General features: G+C 44.7%; 1 protein-coding gene across 1 annotated transcript; it reads left to right on the plus strand.

Moving 5' to 3' along the window:
- Positions 1–1,046: 1,046 nt before the first annotated feature.
- LOC144132412 (uncharacterized) lies at positions 1,047–18,885 on the plus strand. The gene is made up of 10 exons (XM_077664811.1): positions 1,047–1,210; positions 9,834–9,877; positions 10,696–10,734; positions 10,865–10,900; positions 12,050–12,146; positions 13,340–13,446; positions 14,528–14,575; positions 14,734–14,769; positions 15,318–15,474; positions 18,772–18,885. Exons 1-10 carry the CDS (start codon positions 1,129–1,131, stop codon positions 18,774–18,776), a joined length of 651 nt encoding a protein of 216 aa, XP_077520937.1. The 5' UTR covers positions 1,047–1,128; the 3' UTR covers positions 18,777–18,885.
- The last annotated feature ends 1,035 nt before the right edge of the window (positions 18,886–19,920 follow it).

Here is a 19,920-nt window from a genome sequence, read left to right on the forward strand (position 1 = left end):
GCACGACTGCCGATGATTACATGCGTAGTGAAGTCGGGCAGTTATCTGATTTGCGAAAGAAACATGTAGAGGTAATCACCCCCAACGGAATATACAATTCGGAAAGGTATTTCACTCAAAACCTTTATGGACAGAGCAAAAACAAAAAGACAAATAATTTGCGGCTTACACATCTTAAATAACTGCTGCGAGAGAACTAGCCAAAAAAAAAATAGTTTGCTCTTTCCACTCAGCGGGCGAAAGGTGGTGAGAACGGTTCAAAAACCTAAGCGGGACAATGCCGGACGCTTTTCCTTTACGGTGGAGGTTTTGAAGCTAATGCATTCTAAAACTCCCTGAACATCGGCCGCATTCTGGGGTGAAGTATATACACATCAGTTTTGTTGTCCAGTCCACTGGCATCGTACACACTGTGTGGTAAGTCTGGACGGTACAAATATCGCAGGACTTGCACCGCTGTCAAGTACAACTTATTCTGTGCCACCTGTAAAGCGTAGTACAGAGTATAACTATTACTGAATGTGTACTGGACATTGTAGTGTCGACTGAACTACCACGGGCAGGTTCCCACAAGAACCGCGCCCTCCCTCCTACGCGCCCAGTCACACTGCCTGCTCCAGGATGGATATCAACCTAATATTTGTTAACAGGTCACGACACAAATTAGTTACACTACCAACACGTGAGCGCCAATTGAACGCCTTCGTTAGGTTGCGAACATGTACAATATTATTGATGAAGTATCATGATCGCAACACTGATGGATGCGTCAGCCCTGTTTATCACGGGAAAGAGGACGGAAATGCGTCACCGTTCCAGGAAAGCAAAACTCGCTCATCCGTGCTGCCTGTTTTGAACAGCTCATTTATGATAACGCGAAGGGAAAACGCCGAAACTTGAACGCAGGCTACCCTCTGTAGAAAAGCGGATGCGCTGACACAAATGACCGAGGCAACCTTGGCACGTGTGGCTCGTGGCACCAGCTGCAGTTTGCGGCATCACTTCGTTGAGCGTATTAAAAATGCCTAGCCATTCAGGCTATATAAAGCGATCACAGCAGTCTTGTACAAACAGACACCATAGCTCGGCTAGACCTGTATTTAGGATTTTTTAAATTAAAATCTCAGGATGAGTTGCCCAGAGGCATTTACTGTTGCCGCCGTCGCACTGCTTGTCCTTGCACCTGCATCGACCCTTTCTGCTAAACCAAGTAAGGAATCTTTTTTATGCCTGGTTGAATGTTCAGAAAGCGTGAGACGTCTTCCAGTTTTATATGCGTACTATTTCATGTTTTTCGTTGTAACGGAACGACCGGACTTCTCTTAATCACTATTAAAAGGGGTGTAAAGTGTGTCATTTCCATACTCTCCAAAGGCACAGAAGCTCAGTATCACACTATAAATTATGTAGCTCGAGGTTTAAGCTGGAGAATTTCTTCAGATAACAGCATTCGAGCCCGCCTTGCGTGTCTGTTCTATAGCGCATCAAGATTGCGGTGGATTTTGGTCGCGGCAGACTTCAGTTAATATACCGAAGCCATATTTAACGTTCATTTGTTATTTGCCGCTGTAAATGACCTCATAAAGGTATTTTACGATCTCCTTCTGCGTGTAACCCATTACATGTAATGATCAGTGGCTTATGGGTCTATATAGGCTAATGAAAACCTGCGAGTGATCTGGAAGACAATATAGGAATTGTGTCGCTGTGCCTTGTAGCGACCAGCAATTGCGCACTATAGTGAGAAAGAGAGCTTCAGAGCACTGAAAAATTACCTGGCATCAAGTTTAGGCCCGATCACTCATGTTCTGGACACCCTCTGCTCCAAATATATTGAAGCTCGACAGCCACTTGCCTCATCTACCACTTACACCGGCCATACCAACCTGGAACTCGATGCGCCAATAAATTATGATAAGGTCTTCGCGACTGCCCGCGGTTGTAGCCACTCTAGAACCCCAGGTGCCAAAAAAATCCCTAACGCAATGCTACGCAAACTGTCCAATGATCCTCTCAAGCACTTACCCAATACATCAATGATGAACTGTGGACCCAAGGCAAAATACCCCCTCATTCAAAACACGCAGAAGTTATACTCATCCCGACACCAAAAAGCCACCATCCCTCTCTGCTCTCAGGCCCATATCGCTCACCTCCTGCTTTGGCGGGATCTCACCATCGAAATTCAGGCGAATCATCAAAACACGCCTCCAAAACTATATTGAAGATCATCTCTTGCCCCCTTTTATGCCCGGCATTCTACCAGGTCTTTCTACGCAAGACGCCTTTCTTCTTCTCAAACACGAGGTCCGCACAGGGATACCTCCTTTCGGAGAGCTCCTTCTTCTAACACTTGATATTATGGGCGTCTTCGACAAGGTTTCGTATTCTGCAATCCTAGAAGGTGAAAATTAGATACACTGTGGATCTCATATCTTCTAACATATATCCACCTTCCTCACTGCCCGCACACCCCACAATAGGTATCGGATGTAATAGATCATGCCCCTTTCAAGCACCTGACAAAGGCACTCCACAATGTACTGTCCTATCACCACTTATATTCAATATATATCCATGGCCCCTCTCGCCCAACCTCTCCGACATCCGATATACCATCCATGCGGATGACATTACCTCATCAAGTAGAGGATCCCTCGCTGCCAAAGAGCTAGCCCTCAAAACAGCCATTACTGTGGTTAAGCAATTTGTTCAGGCCAGCGGGATGCAGTGTGCGCCGGAAAATTGGAAAACATGTGTATTCATGGTCACCGCTATCGTTCCCTCCGCCCAATCAGCTCGAAATTCACAACCACCCTATAGAAAAATTACCACTCATCCGAGCGCTTGGTCTCTAGGTACAGCATGACGGCAAGCCCACCCGCGCCTTTGCCAGACTACGCACGTCTGGGCTCAATATCGCACGTATGATACGACGTATCACTGGACATCGCAAGGGCACGTGCGAGGATGACACAATCCGCCTCGTCACGGCCCTGGCCGTGAGTCGAATCCAGTAAATTCTCCCATACCACAATATTGATCACACCACCGAGAGTAGGATCGATATCCTTTTCCGTGCCCTCTTTAAAACAGCTCTGGCCTTTTCCATGTGTACATCCACTACTAGACTGCTTGCACTCAGGATTTACAACACGTTTGCGGAAATCCAGGAATCTGTTCTGAACTCCTACAGACTCGTCTCCTCACCACCTTGGCAGGTAGGGCCATCCTTTCAAGGATAGGCGACGCGCAAGCCACCAGGACCATGGCCCTGACCGGACTTCTTACAAAGGCTGTCCGCTCACGCCTTTACATGGGCCCTATCTCTCGCCTTATATGAACCACTAGTAACAGGCCCTGCGCCGTCAGGCCCGTCTTCGCAGCCTCCGCAGGCAATACAGCCAGGACTCCTCGTCTATGTATGTGGATATCGGCTTCCTCTGCACAACCCAATAATATGCTTGCGCTTCTGTCAACCACGCCAACACCCCTTACCTTAGAGAGTCCTTCACGGCACCGGATCCGGCGGCCGTAGAAGCCATTGCAAGAGCCATTACCATCAAAATGAGCGACACCCAACATCACGGCAACCATATTTTTACAGACTCTCAAGCCACCTGTAGAGCCTATATGAGTGGACGTGTCCTGCGCACGGTTCTCCGCGTACTGGGCGGCCATCCCCAGTATCATCCCGTTAATTATCACCTGGGTCCCAGGGCATGCAGGCCTCGATGGCAATATTAGGGCAGATGCCCTATATCGAGGTTATACCACCCGAGCGGGGCACACTGACTCTACTCTCTACCCCTCTCAACCTATTTTACAACCCGCCTAGAGACCCTCCGCCTAAACAGGCGTCTGCAGCCCCCCGCCACATAAGGCACTTTTTCCGGAGGACTCCTACCACCTAAGACGCACCTACCGCGCACTTTCCTCAATCTCCAGCAAATACACCGCATTCCCCCAATATTATACGCAGATACATGTCCCTGGTATGGCGAACTTCCCACATTCACGCACATTACATGGACATGCTCAGCTAAACCGAACCACTTAAAGCCGCACAACACGGAGCTGGAGCAGTGGGACGTGACGCTGGCCGGCGGCGCCCTGGAAGACCAGGAGACGTTAGTCGCCATCGCCAAAGAATCGTCGGAAGCCACTGGTGTCTTGGACTGAGTGCCCCACACCCAATCCGCTCCGGTCTCTTTTCTAGAAAGAAATGTTAATTCTCTCTCTCTCTCTCCAGTCCACTCGGAGCGCACATTCGAAGCCGAAAACCTGGCAAGGACTACTCCATGGCACTAAAATGCATTGTGTATTAGATAACGCTACGCATTGTCACTAGACATGTGAAATATGTATTTTTTAAAGAAAAGAATGTATTCGTATGTTTTAAAACGTGGCAGACATGATTAAAAAACACAGCACTGAGCAGGGGACAAGACACAAGAGAGAAGCAAACAGGACGAGCTCTTCCTATTTGCTTTTCTCCTGTGTCTTGTGCCGTGCTCAGTTTTATGTCTTGTAATCGTGTCATACGAACTATTCCCTTATCGTTCACTCGTGGCAGACATAACTTATACCAATGCTTCCGTGTTTTTTTCGTATTTAATAAGTTAAGAAAATATTACACGAAGTCTACAACAATATCAGTCCGGAACCAGCAGAGCAGTGCATGCCGCTGATATCAAAAACGTAAAGGCCATGAAATTTGCAAGCATAGGACAAATATTTAAATTAATGTTTGTCGTTCAAGAATCTTCACAATTTCGTACATATATGCAACGGCCAGGGAAAAATCTCAATGACGCTGTCCTTCATTCGAGAGTACTCCGCAGCAGCAGCTGTCACCGGTCATGTATTGCGAGTAATTTTACCTAAATGTTAGTCGCAACAACGAGCCATCGATAGGACCATGAAAATTTGTGCTAGGATGAGACCCCTTGCGTTACATCACTCCAGGAGCATGGACATTGTCACGAAATTCAACACGAGTTAGCAATGTTCGCGTCTTTTCTGTTCTAGAAAAGACACTGTAGGTGACAAAATCCAGAATGACTTGCGGCGTCGGCGGTTGTTTTGGTGAGCGGTGCGCGACAGTTCGAAAAAATTCCGGGTTGAAGGCTGAAGCCCCATAAGCCCCCCCCCCCCCCCCCCCCCCCTCCGCGCCCTGGCTTAAAGGGACTTCTTTTGGGTTCACCATCAGCGTTTTTGTAGTAATATTAGTAGGCGGCTTAACCGGAGGGAGCTCACCGTTAAAAAGGACGGTTTGGCGACAGCGCAGGGAAGCGTAACGGGCGGGTGTTTTGCGTGGAACGATGTGGGTATAAAGAGACTAGACCTATAGTCAACTGGAGGGTCCTTAACGTTTAGGGAGACGGATATGCGGGGAGCGGAAAAATGTGCCACTCTAGATCTCCTGCTATTCCTGCGAAACGCTCCGCCAGAGGAGAAGCTCACTTTCGCGGGGACTAGAGAGGGCTGCTAGTTGAAGAAAGTATATATGGTCTAAAGAGTTGTCTATAGATTTCGCTTATCAGTGTCTCTATGAAGTTATTTACCTCTCTATATATAAATGAGGATACCTCCACAGATGTCGCTGAGTCTTGCGCTACACAATATTAACCTGCCAGTAAGGTTCTTCGTTCTGCACAATCAAGAATCCGAATCTCAAATGACGTATTTATAGGAGGTGTCAAGCTGCTTTCTGAAATGTCCATAGAATGTCAAGAATATCATGTTTCTTGAAGCAGCACTGATCCATGCCTCTATTCTTCTGTAAAATGGTGCACAAAAAATAAGGAATTTGCTCTACGATTAGTTCATGAATGCTAAAGAGAAGGAAACGCATCCGCTGCGGTGTCTCAGTGGTTAATACGCTCAGCTACTGATCCGGAGGGCCGGGATTGTATCCCGGCCCCAGTGAGCGCGATTCCATGCAAGCAAAGAGCAAAAATCAACCGTGGGCAGTGCGTGGTCACTGCAAGTCCTCCTCCACTATACGACGTTCCTCATATCTCTTGTGCCACTTTGCACGTTAAACACCATACAGCATACCATATAGCATACTACAAAAAACAAAAAGTGCGGAACACAACATAAAAGACCAAGGAAAGCGCAGAAAGTAGCGTTATCCTACAAGCGCTTGTAGTTTTTGTATTCCATATTATCGGTAATAAAACGAAACTCATAATAGAGTGACCCCGTCAAAACAGTAACCTGTCGCCTTGCATGCTTAGCATAATTTTCTCCTTGAATATGCCAGATATTAGCGTCCTGCGGACTGCACTGTGTTTCGTGTGAGTCAATATGGCTTCAAAAGCGAGTCATGGCGGTGCTATGTGCATCTGCAACCAGCAGAGACAGTGAATGCATCCAGCTTTGAACACATAGCGAAGAGTATAATGAACTCAAAAACAGAGACCCACTCGCCTGCGCGCCCCGCACTTCGCCTATCCGACAATAGCGTTTTAGATACGCGCCAACAAGAGTTATTGCGTTTTCATTTCTTTTTTGCACTCTTACGCTTATCATATTTACTGCAACTGCGGTTTGGATATCAGCAGCTGTAAACCAACGCTGCTGTCTGAATGTTTCCTGCGGCTTGCGTCCTTTTTTCAAGCACTGGTGTTTCCTTTTTTTTTCATCCGTAACATTTCCAATGAATGTGCTGAAGCACAAACGTAGATCAAGGAACGAAGAACCAGGCTGGCGCCGAACACGAAGTCCTTGCGCTCGATTGTGCACACAAAGCATAGAAGTGCTCACACTGAACCCACCGTTGTGGCTCAGTGGTTAGACTGCTCAGCTACTCATCTGGGTGCCCAGTTTCGAACCCGACCGCGGCGTCCACAATTCGATGAATGCGAAACACAAAGGTCCCCCTTGTATTGTGCGATATCAGTGCACGTTAAAGATCCCCAGGTCGTCGAAATTATTCCGGAGCCCTCCACTTCGGCACCTCTTTCTTGCTTTCTTCTTTCACTCCCACGTTCCTCTCTTACCTTACGGCGCGGTTCGGGTGCACACTAAGATGTGAGACAATCACTGCGCAATTGTTTTGGCTTAAAAACCAAACTCAAATTTTCACTGACATTAAAACTCGGCATCTGCGACAGCAGGAATGGACTGAACTGACCTTGATATCCGAATGTCCCCGGCGAACATCAATCGTTACATTTGCTGCAACCTTTAACCAGTGTTTTTGTTTGTCAATTCGCTAATGCCGCACGTACAGACAGGAATCTAATTGTCAACTTATTTTACTGTGCGTAAAATTAAATTTATACGAACCGTTAAGAAATGAAGAAAAATGACACAGGAAAAATAGTGACCCCCCTGTGCTGAGCTAAGGATTGTTCGCCTGTGGTTTGTGTGCATGCGCGAAGGCTCTAGGGTTTGCGCTTCCTCAAGAAGTCGACTCCCGCTAAGTCAAAGTGCCTGATAAACCATAGACGCAGACGCCTTCATTTTTGACACCGTTCAATAGGCTTCAAACATGTCTTTGCTCATCTTAGCCACCTACGGAAGCAAGACAGCGGTGTTATGGAACACATCTGCGTTTAGCCGGCTTCCCTTGGGTTGTTTTATCGCCTGTTGGTCGGAACATGTCGAAGACAAAAGCAGTAAAATGCAACAATAGGACTGAACAGACATTTGGAAAGAGCAAGCTCACGATTGTACCTTATGTGCACAAAGTTTCCCACAATATACAGAACGTGTCAAAAAGGCATGGCATCCATGTGGTGTTTTCAGCACCAGCGAAGATCGCAGGGCTCTGCCCCAGGATCAGTGGCGAGGGAACTCGACCGCGTGGATGCGGAAGGAAGGATGCCGGAAAATTGGTGAAATATGCCAGGTCGGTCGTCTACTAAATTCCGCTGAAGTGTAGACGAACCTACATAGGGCTGAAAGACTGCTGTGTAATTGGCTGCGTAAGGGAGCATTCAGAACATATAAAAAAATGATAGGGGTTTAGCGTAGTAAAACCGAGTAGACGTGCGAAAGCAACAGTTCATTCTTCAATTAGAGGGGGCAATTTATCTCCGCCTTAATTGTTTGGCGTGTTATCTTCGGTGTGTTAATGCGCATATATGCCGATTTAGTCACTTTAGATTTACATTCAGAGATGGCGACGAGTCCTTAGACCACTACAGGTGCAGTGGCGCAGCGGTTAAGAGATGCCCCACTGCACTGGCAGGTGGCTGTCTCCGTCGCAGCCACAGGTGCGAATTGTGCGACCCATGTTGTTCTTCCCATGAAATCTCTCGCGCAGCTGGCGCGACGCTCCTCCAAACTAACTTGCCCGAACTCAGCCGAGTTACTATCCGAGCTCCGGTAAGCTCGGGTAGTAACTCCGGCCACCTAGCAACGGCACAAGATTGCAAGCTCGTAAAGCCGAGAGGAATAAAAGCACGAACAGACTTTTCACAAAATTGTAAATTTTCTGATTATTTCCTCACTGAATTTGAAAACCATTCTTGGGCATTATACGTCAAGAGAAAAATTAGTTGAAAACAAAAAATCTCTGGTTGTTGCACACAATCATGAAGTAATCATAAACTCAATCCTCCTACGTTGTTGCCTCTGATATTGCTCGCGACTGTAAGCACAGCGAACGTATCTATGGTGACAAGGTTCTTGGTACGTTTTGGTTAGCGTATAAGTGTTTTCGCTCTAATAAAGAAGGGGCGATCTCACCCGCTCATTGCAATGCATGCAAGGATTGCGAGCGACAACCTACGAACATCAAGTTATATGCAGAAGCAGGAGCACAATAGAACGTGAGGTGTAGGAATCATACCACGTTAAGAGAAAGGCTGATGCTCCTACGTGACACTCAAGTTTCTTTGTATATTTTGATTAGAAAAATTGCCCTGCGTTTTTCAGGACACGCCCGCTGGCGTGACTAGTATTCCTCTTTTTTTGGTGTGTGTATTTTCCTCACTGCCTATATAAGCTCCCACTTTCAAAGCAATAAAATCCGTTGGAAGTTCGCAATGTCTGGTCGATTTGGTCTTCTGTGTCAGAAATTTGTTTTAGAGCAATCCGCTGTCGATTTGAGAGACTTTGAGAAAAAAAGGGCATGGCAAAGTAAGAGACGGAAAAGGATTTTATTCTTATTAGCAGCAGGTAGGGCTAGCATGTAGGAATAAAATCTCACAGGGCAGGTGTTTTTGCCATGTCTCAATACTTCACGCAGGGCTTAGTATCAAAGATCAATAACCAAGTCACCCAATCTGCAGCATTGAGACAGCGGCTGCGCTGCGTGGGTGTAGAATGTGTGTCCCTTCTGCGTTTACATCCCAAAAGCTCGGAGCGTGAGCTGTGCCACGCCAGCTGGAGTTATATAGCATTAGTGCCGGGAGTTTGAACCACCCTCGCTCATCTCCACTCGAAACTAAGCCATAAAATAGTACAGATCTTCAGTAATGTTTTCACTAATGCAAGTATACACAAAAAAAGATGCAAGCAATGCAATAACTGATTCCAGTTTGGTGCACATCCGGTTCAAAAAGCGCGCTACAACGCCGACACTACAACAGACAAACGGCGGGAAAAGAAACGAAGCTCGGCAATACAGAGCTCGTCATCTTGTAAGACGCTTAGCTGCGCACGCAAACGAGCCTTCTATAAGGCGCCGAATGAGAAAGCATCATGAATAAGAGGTCTCAATTTAAAAAAGTAATGATCGCACTGTTGGTTCGGCACACAATATCAATCCCCTTTTTGTATTAAATTTAGGTTGTTCGTTTTTTTTATTATGCCCCGTATTTCAATAATCTGATGTCATATGAGTGTTAAAACACATTTTCCTTGTCCTACAGAATGCATCAATATCACCTTGAACAACGTACTCGACATAGCAGATGTAAGTATAGTATAGCAGCTCATATTTCTTTCATAGAGACGTTAACAGTAATTTCGGCGAATCCAGGCGACAAAGAAAACTGTCTTTCAAAGCGCTGTTTTTCGAGCTTCTAATTTTATAGCACCTCAAATTTATATTCATATGGACCTCAGTACCTCATTATTAACTTTGGTGCGTTGCATTTCGCAATGTTTTATCTCTTTGCACTTTGTGACTTCAGCTGGAAAATGTCATCTCTAAACATATAAAAAGTTGTTATTGGCGGAATCATACAGTGGAAGAACCGTAGCGTCCTCGACGCTATCCAAGATTCAGAAAGCTAGCGTCGCGTCTGCACTTGTTTCTCGATGTTTTCTGCTAAACTTTGTAAAAAAAGATCACAGCGAAAAAAATTGCTGCCATTCTCTTAATTACCTATGCTTGACAAACTTGCAGTTTTAAAGGAAAGATCTTGCAGCGCACAGATTTGTGCGTATGAATTATCCTAAAGCGAGAAGGGCTGAAAGGAGAAGCGCACATGCGCAATTTCAAGATGATTACTTTTTAGGCGGACCAGTACTGAAACATAAATGATGCTCATGACATGCGGCCGCGAATGCAGTCAGACGAACCGTACACAACATTCGCACCTTTTGTGCTCCCGTGGATGTCGGCCATTTTAAACCTCTGCAAAGCTCGTCTCTTGTTGCGCGCAGTGAATTTCAGCAGCTTAGAACAGACGGCCCTGTGCAGAAACGTTTACCTTCTCAAGCACTTTGCACTAGTGCTCGCCATACTGTGGTTAACTTATTGAATGCATTTATTCACTAAACTTTCAGTGTCTGGGCGGAAACACCGATTACTGCGACAACCCACTGGTAAGGGTATTTGCCTTTACACGAAGAGCGTAGTTTCTTGATATTCTGAATAAGGCGATAACCCTTCAATCCTATTTTTGTATTATCTGCCTGATCAGCATAAGCGCATTTATGTGATTTTCTTTTGCAGACTCCCGTAACAACAGTTGTTAACAAGTTCACTAGCGTAAGTGCAATTAACCTTTGATTTTTGTTGCTACAGTGCTGTTTTTGCGATTGGAACCGTTAATTTTATTCTCAACAAATTTATTATTGCTGTTTATTTTTTTCTTTTCGGACATAAATTTCTATACTCGTATTTAAGCGAGAATATTGTGATTAATAACTTGCACGCCTACTGCAATTAAAGCAGCGGAGGCGGATGTGGTTGATTATGTTTTTTCTATAACAGTGTGGCATAGGAAGACAGAACGCACATGTATTCCTCCGCATTGCACTCAGACTGTTGTCCGGCTGTTCACTGGACCAGTCCTCCACTCTCTCTTTGTTTTCCGTCGTGAGACTCGGAGGGTTTTTTTGCATCTTTCTCCAACACTGTTACGAATGTAATGCGCGTACTATTGGCGAGGCAATGTTTTATAGGAATTGTAAACAATAATAATTAGGACTTATACACGCAACCTAAGTCGAGGATACGGCCTACGGCATAAAACAATCCAAGGGCGCTCGGCTACTGATCCGGAGTACCCGGGTTCGAACCTGACCGCGGCAGCGTTTCGATGGAGGCGGAACGCTGAGGTGGCCGTTTTCTTTGCGATTTCAGTGCATGGTAAATTAGTTGGTTCTACCGTGCACTGCCATCCGAAAGAACACGGCCGCCTTAGCGTTTCGGCACCATGTGGTCGAAATTATTTCGGAGCCCTCTACTACGGCCCCTCTTTCTTTTTTTTTTTTATCTGAATCCCTTCTTTATCCTTCCGCTCACGGCGCAGTTCAGGTGTCGGCCGATATGTGAGACAGATACTGCGCCGTCTCCCTTCCAAAAAAACAAATTTTAATTTCAATAATAAAAAAAGGATCTGCAAAAACCTTAGACAACCTGTCTGGTGACTTATGGGTCCAGCGTGGGGGTGTCATCAAACTCGTAGTCTTTCTTGCAAAGAAATAGACTGTATGTTCTGCATAAGATGTTGCAAAATTTCATCGTTTGACTTGCTCCTCTTCATGGCACTATATGCTTAACGACGTTTAACTTTTACTTTTTTGTTTCCAAAGAAAGCAAATAAGTAAAACTGAGGCTTGCCTTAAAGGTACAATCTTTTCAGAAGAAATGAAAAATTTTCTTGTGGCCTAAAGTGGCGTCGATTTCCTGCAGTGCGCTTTGCAAGGTATCATTAAGTACGGATCAACAGACGGCATTCTGTCAGCACTTCAAGGCGTCGGAGCAATTCTCCTCAACAGCCTTGGTTTAAGTAAGTGTTTCTTCGTTTCCTTTGTCTCAATTCTTTTTTTCAATTTTCGTACTCAGTTGACTTGTAGCACACACAAAATAGAGTTTTACTGCAAGTAGGTTTTGTTACATTACACCCGACAGGAAAACTTTCATTTGTTTTTTGAGCAATTTACATCATGGTGACATTCGGAAGTAATTAAATCCGGCTTCACTTCCCGCATTCATGCCGTCGGTGCAACGAGTGTTCTTTCAAAAGTCAACGTCGAAAGCGCATGAGTTAGAAAGGCTAACCGGATTTTATTCTCTAGCGGCCATTTAGTCACCTTGGAAATCATTATTTATTTTATTTCGATTTGCGGCAACCCCAACCGGGGTTTTTACAGAGCTGGGCGCACTTAAAAACATAGACAACTTCCAGATAAAACAGTTATAGACCAGTAAGCAGTAATGCAATGAAAAGGGTGGGTACATTTAATGCAAAGACAAGAACAAACAAATTCGATGTCATCAGTTATAGAATGCAAGGTATATATCACCAACATTTTAACAATATATAGACAGTTTTGTAGCGATATACTCAGGACGGCAAGCTCCAAAAATTTGACTACTGTCGGCACATAGAGGCATGTATGAAACAATGGCTGCTCTTCTATATATAGTTTACTTTTCATTATAAAATAAGTACAGCTGTCTCCAATGAGGGAAAAGTTCACTGAATGCAAGACTTAATTCTCAGAATTATGCAACGAAAAGCTAAAGCTCCAACGTCACGAAAAATGTGTTTGGATATAAGGAAGAGTCCCTATTTCTTGTCTATGATTTCTAACCCGTATTTATTTTCATCTATCACGACGTGACACTAACACCACCTAATACTACAAAGTTCTCAATGTGACTGCAATTGAAAGTATTCACGGTGTGGAACACAGTGCGAAAGATGTTTGCCCTCCATCACATCCTGTTTTTTTTTTGCAAATTGCTTGTCGTTATGCAGTTTTCTCTCTCTTATATTATCCGCAACTACCTAAAGAATGTCTGAGAGGGCGTGATTATATCACACGCTCAGAAAAAGAAGAGAGTGTGTCGGTTACGCAATTAAATAAGATAAATTGCCTCTCCGAAGTTTAACATCATTTCGAAATATTGCCAGCAACTGGTGTGAATTTTGCTGTACTCGGTTTATATTTTAAGTAATTTGTTTGTGAAACGCAGGCGACGTCGTTCCGAGTACGACGACAAGTGGACCCTGGTTAGCTACCAGCGAAACGTGTAAGGATCCCATCCACATTAACACTGGCGACATTGGACTGCTTGGCAAGGTATGAGAACCGAATAGTTCTTCAAAACATAACGAAAATAATCATGAATGTTTGGTCTGATCTTGTTCAGTCTCGGAAAATTATTGGGTTATTTTTTAAAGGTAGAAAGAGACCAGTATCGCTAATCCAAAAATTGTGAGCTCAAGTGTACTCTTCCTAAAACCACAGGAATCAAATGGCCATGGGCTCTTTGTGGAGTTCGTGCGTTCACTTATTCAGAACTCACAGGAAAGGATGCACAGGGGGCGTCGCAGAAGCTTTTAAACACTTGTCGTCCAGGTTCTCTATAAAGTAAAAAATCAAAAAGGCAAAGTAATGCGAAAGGAAGGCAAGCGATGGTGATTAGGGGTAACGGAGTGCATTCTAAGAGAAGGCGAACATAGGAGGCAGCGGCAGAAAGCGAAGTGCATAGGTAAAGTTTGCAAGTTTGGACCGATCTCAGCTTCTGAGAGACTCAGAGGATGTCTGTCAGTTTTATAAAAGACGTTTCCCCTATTGCTCTTGAGCGCGCGTTTAAACTTCAGCACGAAAAATTTCCGAGTTACTCTGAGCGTTACTGACATTTAGAGATGCCGCTTTCCTCCAGCCGACATAATCTGGCTGCACATGAAGATTAGGGGAAACAGTCTTGCTGATGGATATTGCAAAATTGTTCGCTTTTCTGCTCAGCAGAGAAGTCCGAGCAAAATTAAAGGGAACACCGATGTGTAGCCATCGATTTCCGGGCTTGCTCCTGTTATTTTCGCTGCGCTGAAAGCCATGTGCGATGATGAATGCTTGCGGGGTGTATTACGCCGTGTTCACGCTTTCCTGCGCATTCACTATACTAAACCTCTGCAGAGTGCATGGAAGGTGTAGAGTGGTTTATACGTTTTGTAGACGACTGCAAAACGAGTGTTGCAATGAATAAAACCATCGACACCATAACAAGCTGGTGATATGCGCTATGACGCGCTTTTAGAGTAGCTATGTACTAGTGTTAAGGTAAACGTGATTTTAAGGCTGACGCACGTTTCCAAAATGGGTATTGTTGCTTTGTGAGAGGCCATACATTTCGTGTGATCATTTTTTTCTTTTCTAGTGCGTTGACGACTTGGCTGTGCTATGTCAAGGAGGTGAAGTTGCCGAGGTAAACTTTTCACTGCTTATTTATAATGCCACTATTTTTTTTTACCGGAATGTTTTTAAAAAAATAAACTGCACAACAATTATTTTTCTTATAGATATTGTGCGCTTTTCTCCACTCACAAGTACAATTTTTGTTTTATTTCCCTCTCTTGCTTAAAGGATGATGTTTATCAGGAGCTGTTTGAGACTCTGGAGGTGAGTGATGAAGCAACCTTTACCCCCCCCCCCCCCCCCCCAAACTGCGAGGGGATGGATGGCTGTATAGTACTGTGCGATACACTCTTACCGTTCTCTAGACCATAAGCAACTCTAAATTATCGGCACAATTTGCTGCGATCGAATCTATCTTTAAAATTTATAAGTAATGAACCAAGTTTTCTATAAGCATATATCTTATTATAAGTTATTTGTTTTAAATAAATTACTGCGAAATTGAACTCCGAAAAGAAGCCAAAACTTGTTTTGCAGAGAAGACATATCACAACGCTCCCAGATTTCTCACCACGGTTTAAAAAAACGCTGCTCCTTAAGGTAAACACGCCGCCGTGAATCTGCTAGTCTGTATTCTTAACGCTGCTTTTAGGTTCACCTCAAATACAAATACGCGATTGCATCGCGAGTACCAGTTCAGCACTGTGTTATCAGCTAAGTTCGCGCCGTTTTCTGATGTCCAACTTTCTAAACCCTTGAAAGCAATATGTAGGGTTAAAATAAAGGTGTTTGCTCTCAAAAAAATTTTGCAGTGCTTGTTAAACACGCTTTCGAAGCGAGACCTGAGGAAAATCGCCTTGGGCCAAATATGCACCATTGTTGAGGGGTTTGAAGAGCTCGACATCGGTATTGATATCGTGACACTTTTGACAAGTTCGGCAACAGGTCTGCTAGGAGGAATCACTTGTGGTAAGTTCACATTTTGCTTTCAACAGCCTTTTTTTACTAATATCCTTGTCTTACTAATGTATGAACATAGCCAGTATATTTTTGATGCCCGGTCACTGGTTCAAAAGTGGCCGTTCAAGCAAAATCAATACTAAAAGCGCTCCTTGTGGGCGAAGTGTGAAGAGGTCAAAAGAGGGTTTGACTACATGCCAATGGGAGCGTGCTGCTGATTCGCACGCACTTCAATCTCTCTGCCCCGAGGGGGTAGTCTGCGATGCGAACGCTTTATCATAGCCAGCGGCAACACTAGACGAGCTGCAATGAACCATGCGATTAACGACGTTTTAGGTATTTTGTGATGCGAGCACCCCTTCGTGGCAAGCGCCTCATTCATTGGCGCAGGCGTACTTTTGCCGATGGCCTAGCAACGGCGCTCTCAGCACAAAAAGTGGGACGGTCGGTATCTTTTGATCTTGGCGCCGATGACCAGGCTTAGAAAATATAGGATGATATTTTATTAAACAGCAGCAATACAGCGATTTTGTATGGCTGAAAGTCCAGTCTTTTCAAGAAGAAGATTGCTTTTCAAAAGCTGAGACGCCACAACAGTGTAAGGTCCTGTTTTGAGCCATCCTATAAATTTAATTCTGACTAGTCGCATGTACTATATTTTTCTTGCTTTGAGCAGCCTGTTTTTTGTGTACTCTCCAGGCCACAAGCTGATACGTTAGTATATACGCGGATGCTTAGCGTGTTTTGCGTCGAATTTTTCCAGTTCGTGACCTCTAGCTCTTTGTCGTCGCTTAGAGTGTTTTTTATCCTTTTCTGCTATTCAGAGCACTGTATCGTGAGTTTTCTAGTCCTCTTTCGTCAACGTGAGCGAAACCTCTTCTAGTTTGGTTTATGCGGGTTTAACATATCAGAGCTACTCAGGCTATGAAGGGCGCCGTAGTGAACGGCTCCGGAAATTTCGACCACCTGGAGTTGTTCAACGTGCACAGACATAGCACAGTACGCAAGCCTCTAGAATCTCACTTGCATCTAAATTCGACCGCAGCCGGGATCGAGCCCGCGTCTTTGGGGTCACCCCTGAGAGACCCAACGCTCTTCTGCAGAAATGCCTTGAAAAAACTTAGCTGCCCATCGATGTTAATCAGTCTTCTGCAGCTGTACTTCACTCAAGATTGTACTCTGCAAATCTCAAGTTTCAATCAATGTCAGTTCCACGCCCAGTTGCGCTCTCTCATTTCTAGTTTCATGTGAGCACCTAATGTTGATCTCCCAGTCACTATCTTGTTTATTCTCTTCATTCATCATTCCTAGCATGCTTTAAACACTGAACTGGATTTCCAAGAGAATATTCCCGCGCACAAGCAGTTCTTTCCAGTTACCTCTTCGCACTTGACCCATGGTGTATCCGCCCTGCGCTTCCTCGCCACGGAATTTATCTTCCTTTTCACTGCAGTACGCTCTTCATTCTCTTGCACGTTTCCCATGTTTTCCTAATTCCTCCTTACTCAAAAAGAACGACTTCCGTGACCCAACTAATTGTTCCTCGAACCGCAGACCGCCGAGAGGAGCAGGGCTCCCCCAGACACCTACGGCAGCAGCCCTGCTCTAATGTACAGCGTAAAACACATTACAAGACAGCGACAACATACACAGCACAGGGGCTTGTGACGTTTCAGTTCTTTGTGCGGCACCGCATGTTTTGCCGTATAGAAAGAAAGGGATGAAGCCACGAGGATCTATAGTGACAGGCTTCTGGACATAAGCTCTGCAGCCGCATTCTAGCCCCCACCCCCCCCCCCCCCGCCACACAAAAAAATAAACACCCTTTGAAGGCCCACTAAGCAGGCCGAGGAAAAAGAACTATATATCGCTTTGCTGTCAAACTATGTACGTAGCCCGTAGAGAGTCCTCATTTTCGCTTTCCTATGTTTGCAAGAACTCAAAATTGAAGTTTCGCGCCATCGAAGTTGTTCACTCATTCCAAACGACCAAAATTTTAACGCACAATGCTGACCTTCTTTACACCAAGCATTTTTTATACACTCATCTCCTATTCTTTTGAAGTTCTCACGGCATTATGCTGATAGAATCTTACTTATCTCCGCGGTAGAGACGGGGTTCATAACCTTACGGGTTTCCGTAACTGCAGCTGCACGGTGACCCAAGTACCTTTTGGTCTTGACTTGGTCACGTCATGTTAGCGGCTTTAAGCCTCTGCATAAAACGTGCCTGCTGAGTAACGTAACCCCTTTTCTTCTTATACTACACTTACCTCGTAGGTTGTCTGCCAATTGGCATGAGGTCACCTACTTCGATGCCCTTAGACTTACCCTAAAGCATCACGCCGGAAATGAGCGCAATGCTTATTTTAAAGCGTTGGCTCTTATTTGCTCGTTCCTTACTTCACGGAGTTGTCGTCCGCTGCACCCCATGCACATTGCCTGGGTTCGCAAGTGCGGAAGTCAACAGGGAAAAAAAATTTTCTTCTCCATTTTTAAAGGACAGGAGGAATACGGAAAGAGGGTGGGAGGAAACGAGTGGCATGGTGATTTGGGCGTACGCCTCGGCGGCGGGAGGTGGTTGGTTCATAGCCCACCACCGGACAAGGATTAATGCAAGTGTCGCCAGGCTCAGTGCACGGATTTCTTAGCCCAGTGCTCTTCAAAGAGGCTCCATACAGCAAAATGCGCCATTTAGGGGGCGAACCTATTCTCGAACATCTTATCCTGCTAAAATGGTTCGTGTTACCGTGTTCAAAAGGAGGTTGAAGTTCGTACGCTGTATCCAGGGTCCTTTTCCTGCTGTAAGCAATCTTTCCAAAGACGTTCACTACAGAACATCGCTGTAGTACTGGGCAATTAAGTCCGGATCCACCTCCGGATGTGTGACATTGCTAGAAATAAAAAACGTTTCTGAAAGATCATCTGCTGTTACACGGCAGCTAATGAGCAAACTTCTGAGTTGCGTACTCGTTATCGTCGTTTTTTTTTTTTTGCTTGAGACATGTGACCGCGTGTACTGTTCGACACTACACAGACTACAAAGTCTTAAATTTATGCGTTTCACTGCCGCATTTGTCTATTTGTAAGCAGAATGTAATAAATGTACGCTCAATGCAGGAATCATGCTGCCATGTGCACCAGCGAAGAAATGTTCACACAACACCCGAAACATTTAATTTTTTTTGAACAAAGTCTGCAAGTTTGGCTTTTTAGTTGTTTAATTTAATTGTCGCTATTTTAAACACTACATCACTGCTGCTATTTTATGTTCTTTCTAATACAATTCTCTCTTAAAACAATTTAGGTTAGAAGAAAGACTGATCCTTCCAGACAGACAGCTGGTCTTAAGGCGTGAGCATCGACGGCTTGGACGCATGGATATTCGTATGTTGCCAAATAAACCATCGTTTTTTTACCACAGTGCGTGTCTACGTGGTTTCCTTTCGCCGAGACGTATTTTTGAAGAACTATGACACTCTCTTTATACGTGGTCTTATCTTTTCTAGCGTGCAAGAGTTTCACTTGTTTCAGGGGCTCGAAAGATGATGGGAGCATTAAGATGGACACCGAGGCAGTAAATTGAGCTCAAATTGTGCTATCTGTCAATGTGTAAGGGGCTATTTTGACAATCAGATGAATTGAGTTAAGAAAAATTAAGCTAGGTACGTTTTGCACGAATAGATGGATGGATACGGCTGAACCCTTTAAATCGGGCGGGGGCTCAAGCCACCTAGCTATGACATGAAATTTTACTTTTCTCTTGATTTTAGCCACCAATAAGACAACCTTCGCTTGGTTATTTCTACCCGCTTAAAATCTACTTTCCCTTCACTGTAATTAAACCCCAATGCCTTGGATAAAGCAGCCCCGCTGCTTTCCACGGTAGAGTGAAGCCCTTTACAGAAAATTACAAGAGTTCAGCCATTTCCTCCTCCTCTCCGCACGCAACGCACAACGTGTCTATCTCGTGGTACCTGACTCTACATGTCTTAGTCCGCAAAACTCCCGTACGGGCCTCCAACAACAAAGAGCTTCTCCTACAATTATTACAGATATTTTCTATGGCAATTTCCTTCTTAAAAATTCTGTATGTTCCCAGTGCTGATTTCTTCAGCGTCCCTGTTTTCCACAGAGCTCTCTCTGTTACTTTAACTTTTTTCTTAACCGATAATTTCTGACTTGCCCCCTACTGCTGTCCAGATATTTGCTTGTCAATTTTCTAGTTCGTTTTCTCAATTTCGCATCAACATTCCTTATATACAGGTATATGAAAACTTTCCTAGCTCACTGATTTTCCCACATTTTTCTCAATCGCTCCCCAAATGCTATCTTACTGCTAGCTTCTCTGCTCCCAAACGACGCCCATCCCATATCACCCTGTACCCCCTGATTTGATGTATTGCCATGTGCTCCTAAAGCTAGCCTCCCTATGCGACGTTGTTTAATTTCTAAC

This window comes from Amblyomma americanum, chromosome 5 (genome assembly GCF_052857255.1).
Source record: "Amblyomma americanum isolate KBUSLIRL-KWMA chromosome 5, ASM5285725v1, whole genome shotgun sequence".
Taxonomy (NCBI): Eukaryota; Metazoa; Arthropoda; class Arachnida; order Ixodida; family Ixodidae; genus Amblyomma; species Amblyomma americanum.

What these genes read in the sequence shown, in the direction of transcription:
- LOC144132412 (XM_077664811.1), top strand. Translation starts at nt 1,129, where the DNA reads ATGAGTTGCCCAGAGGCATTTACTGTTGCCGCCGTCGCACTGCTTGTC. An exon ending in ACGTACTCGACATAGCAGAT is followed by an intron (nt 9,878 to 10,695) that starts GTAAGTATAGTA and finishes CTAAACTTTCAG; the next exon opens with TGTCTGGGCGGAAACACCGA. An exon ending in TTGTTAACAAGTTCACTAGC is followed by an intron (nt 10,901 to 12,049) that starts GTAAGTGCAATT and finishes GATTTCCTGCAG; the next exon opens with TGCGCTTTGCAAGGTATCAT.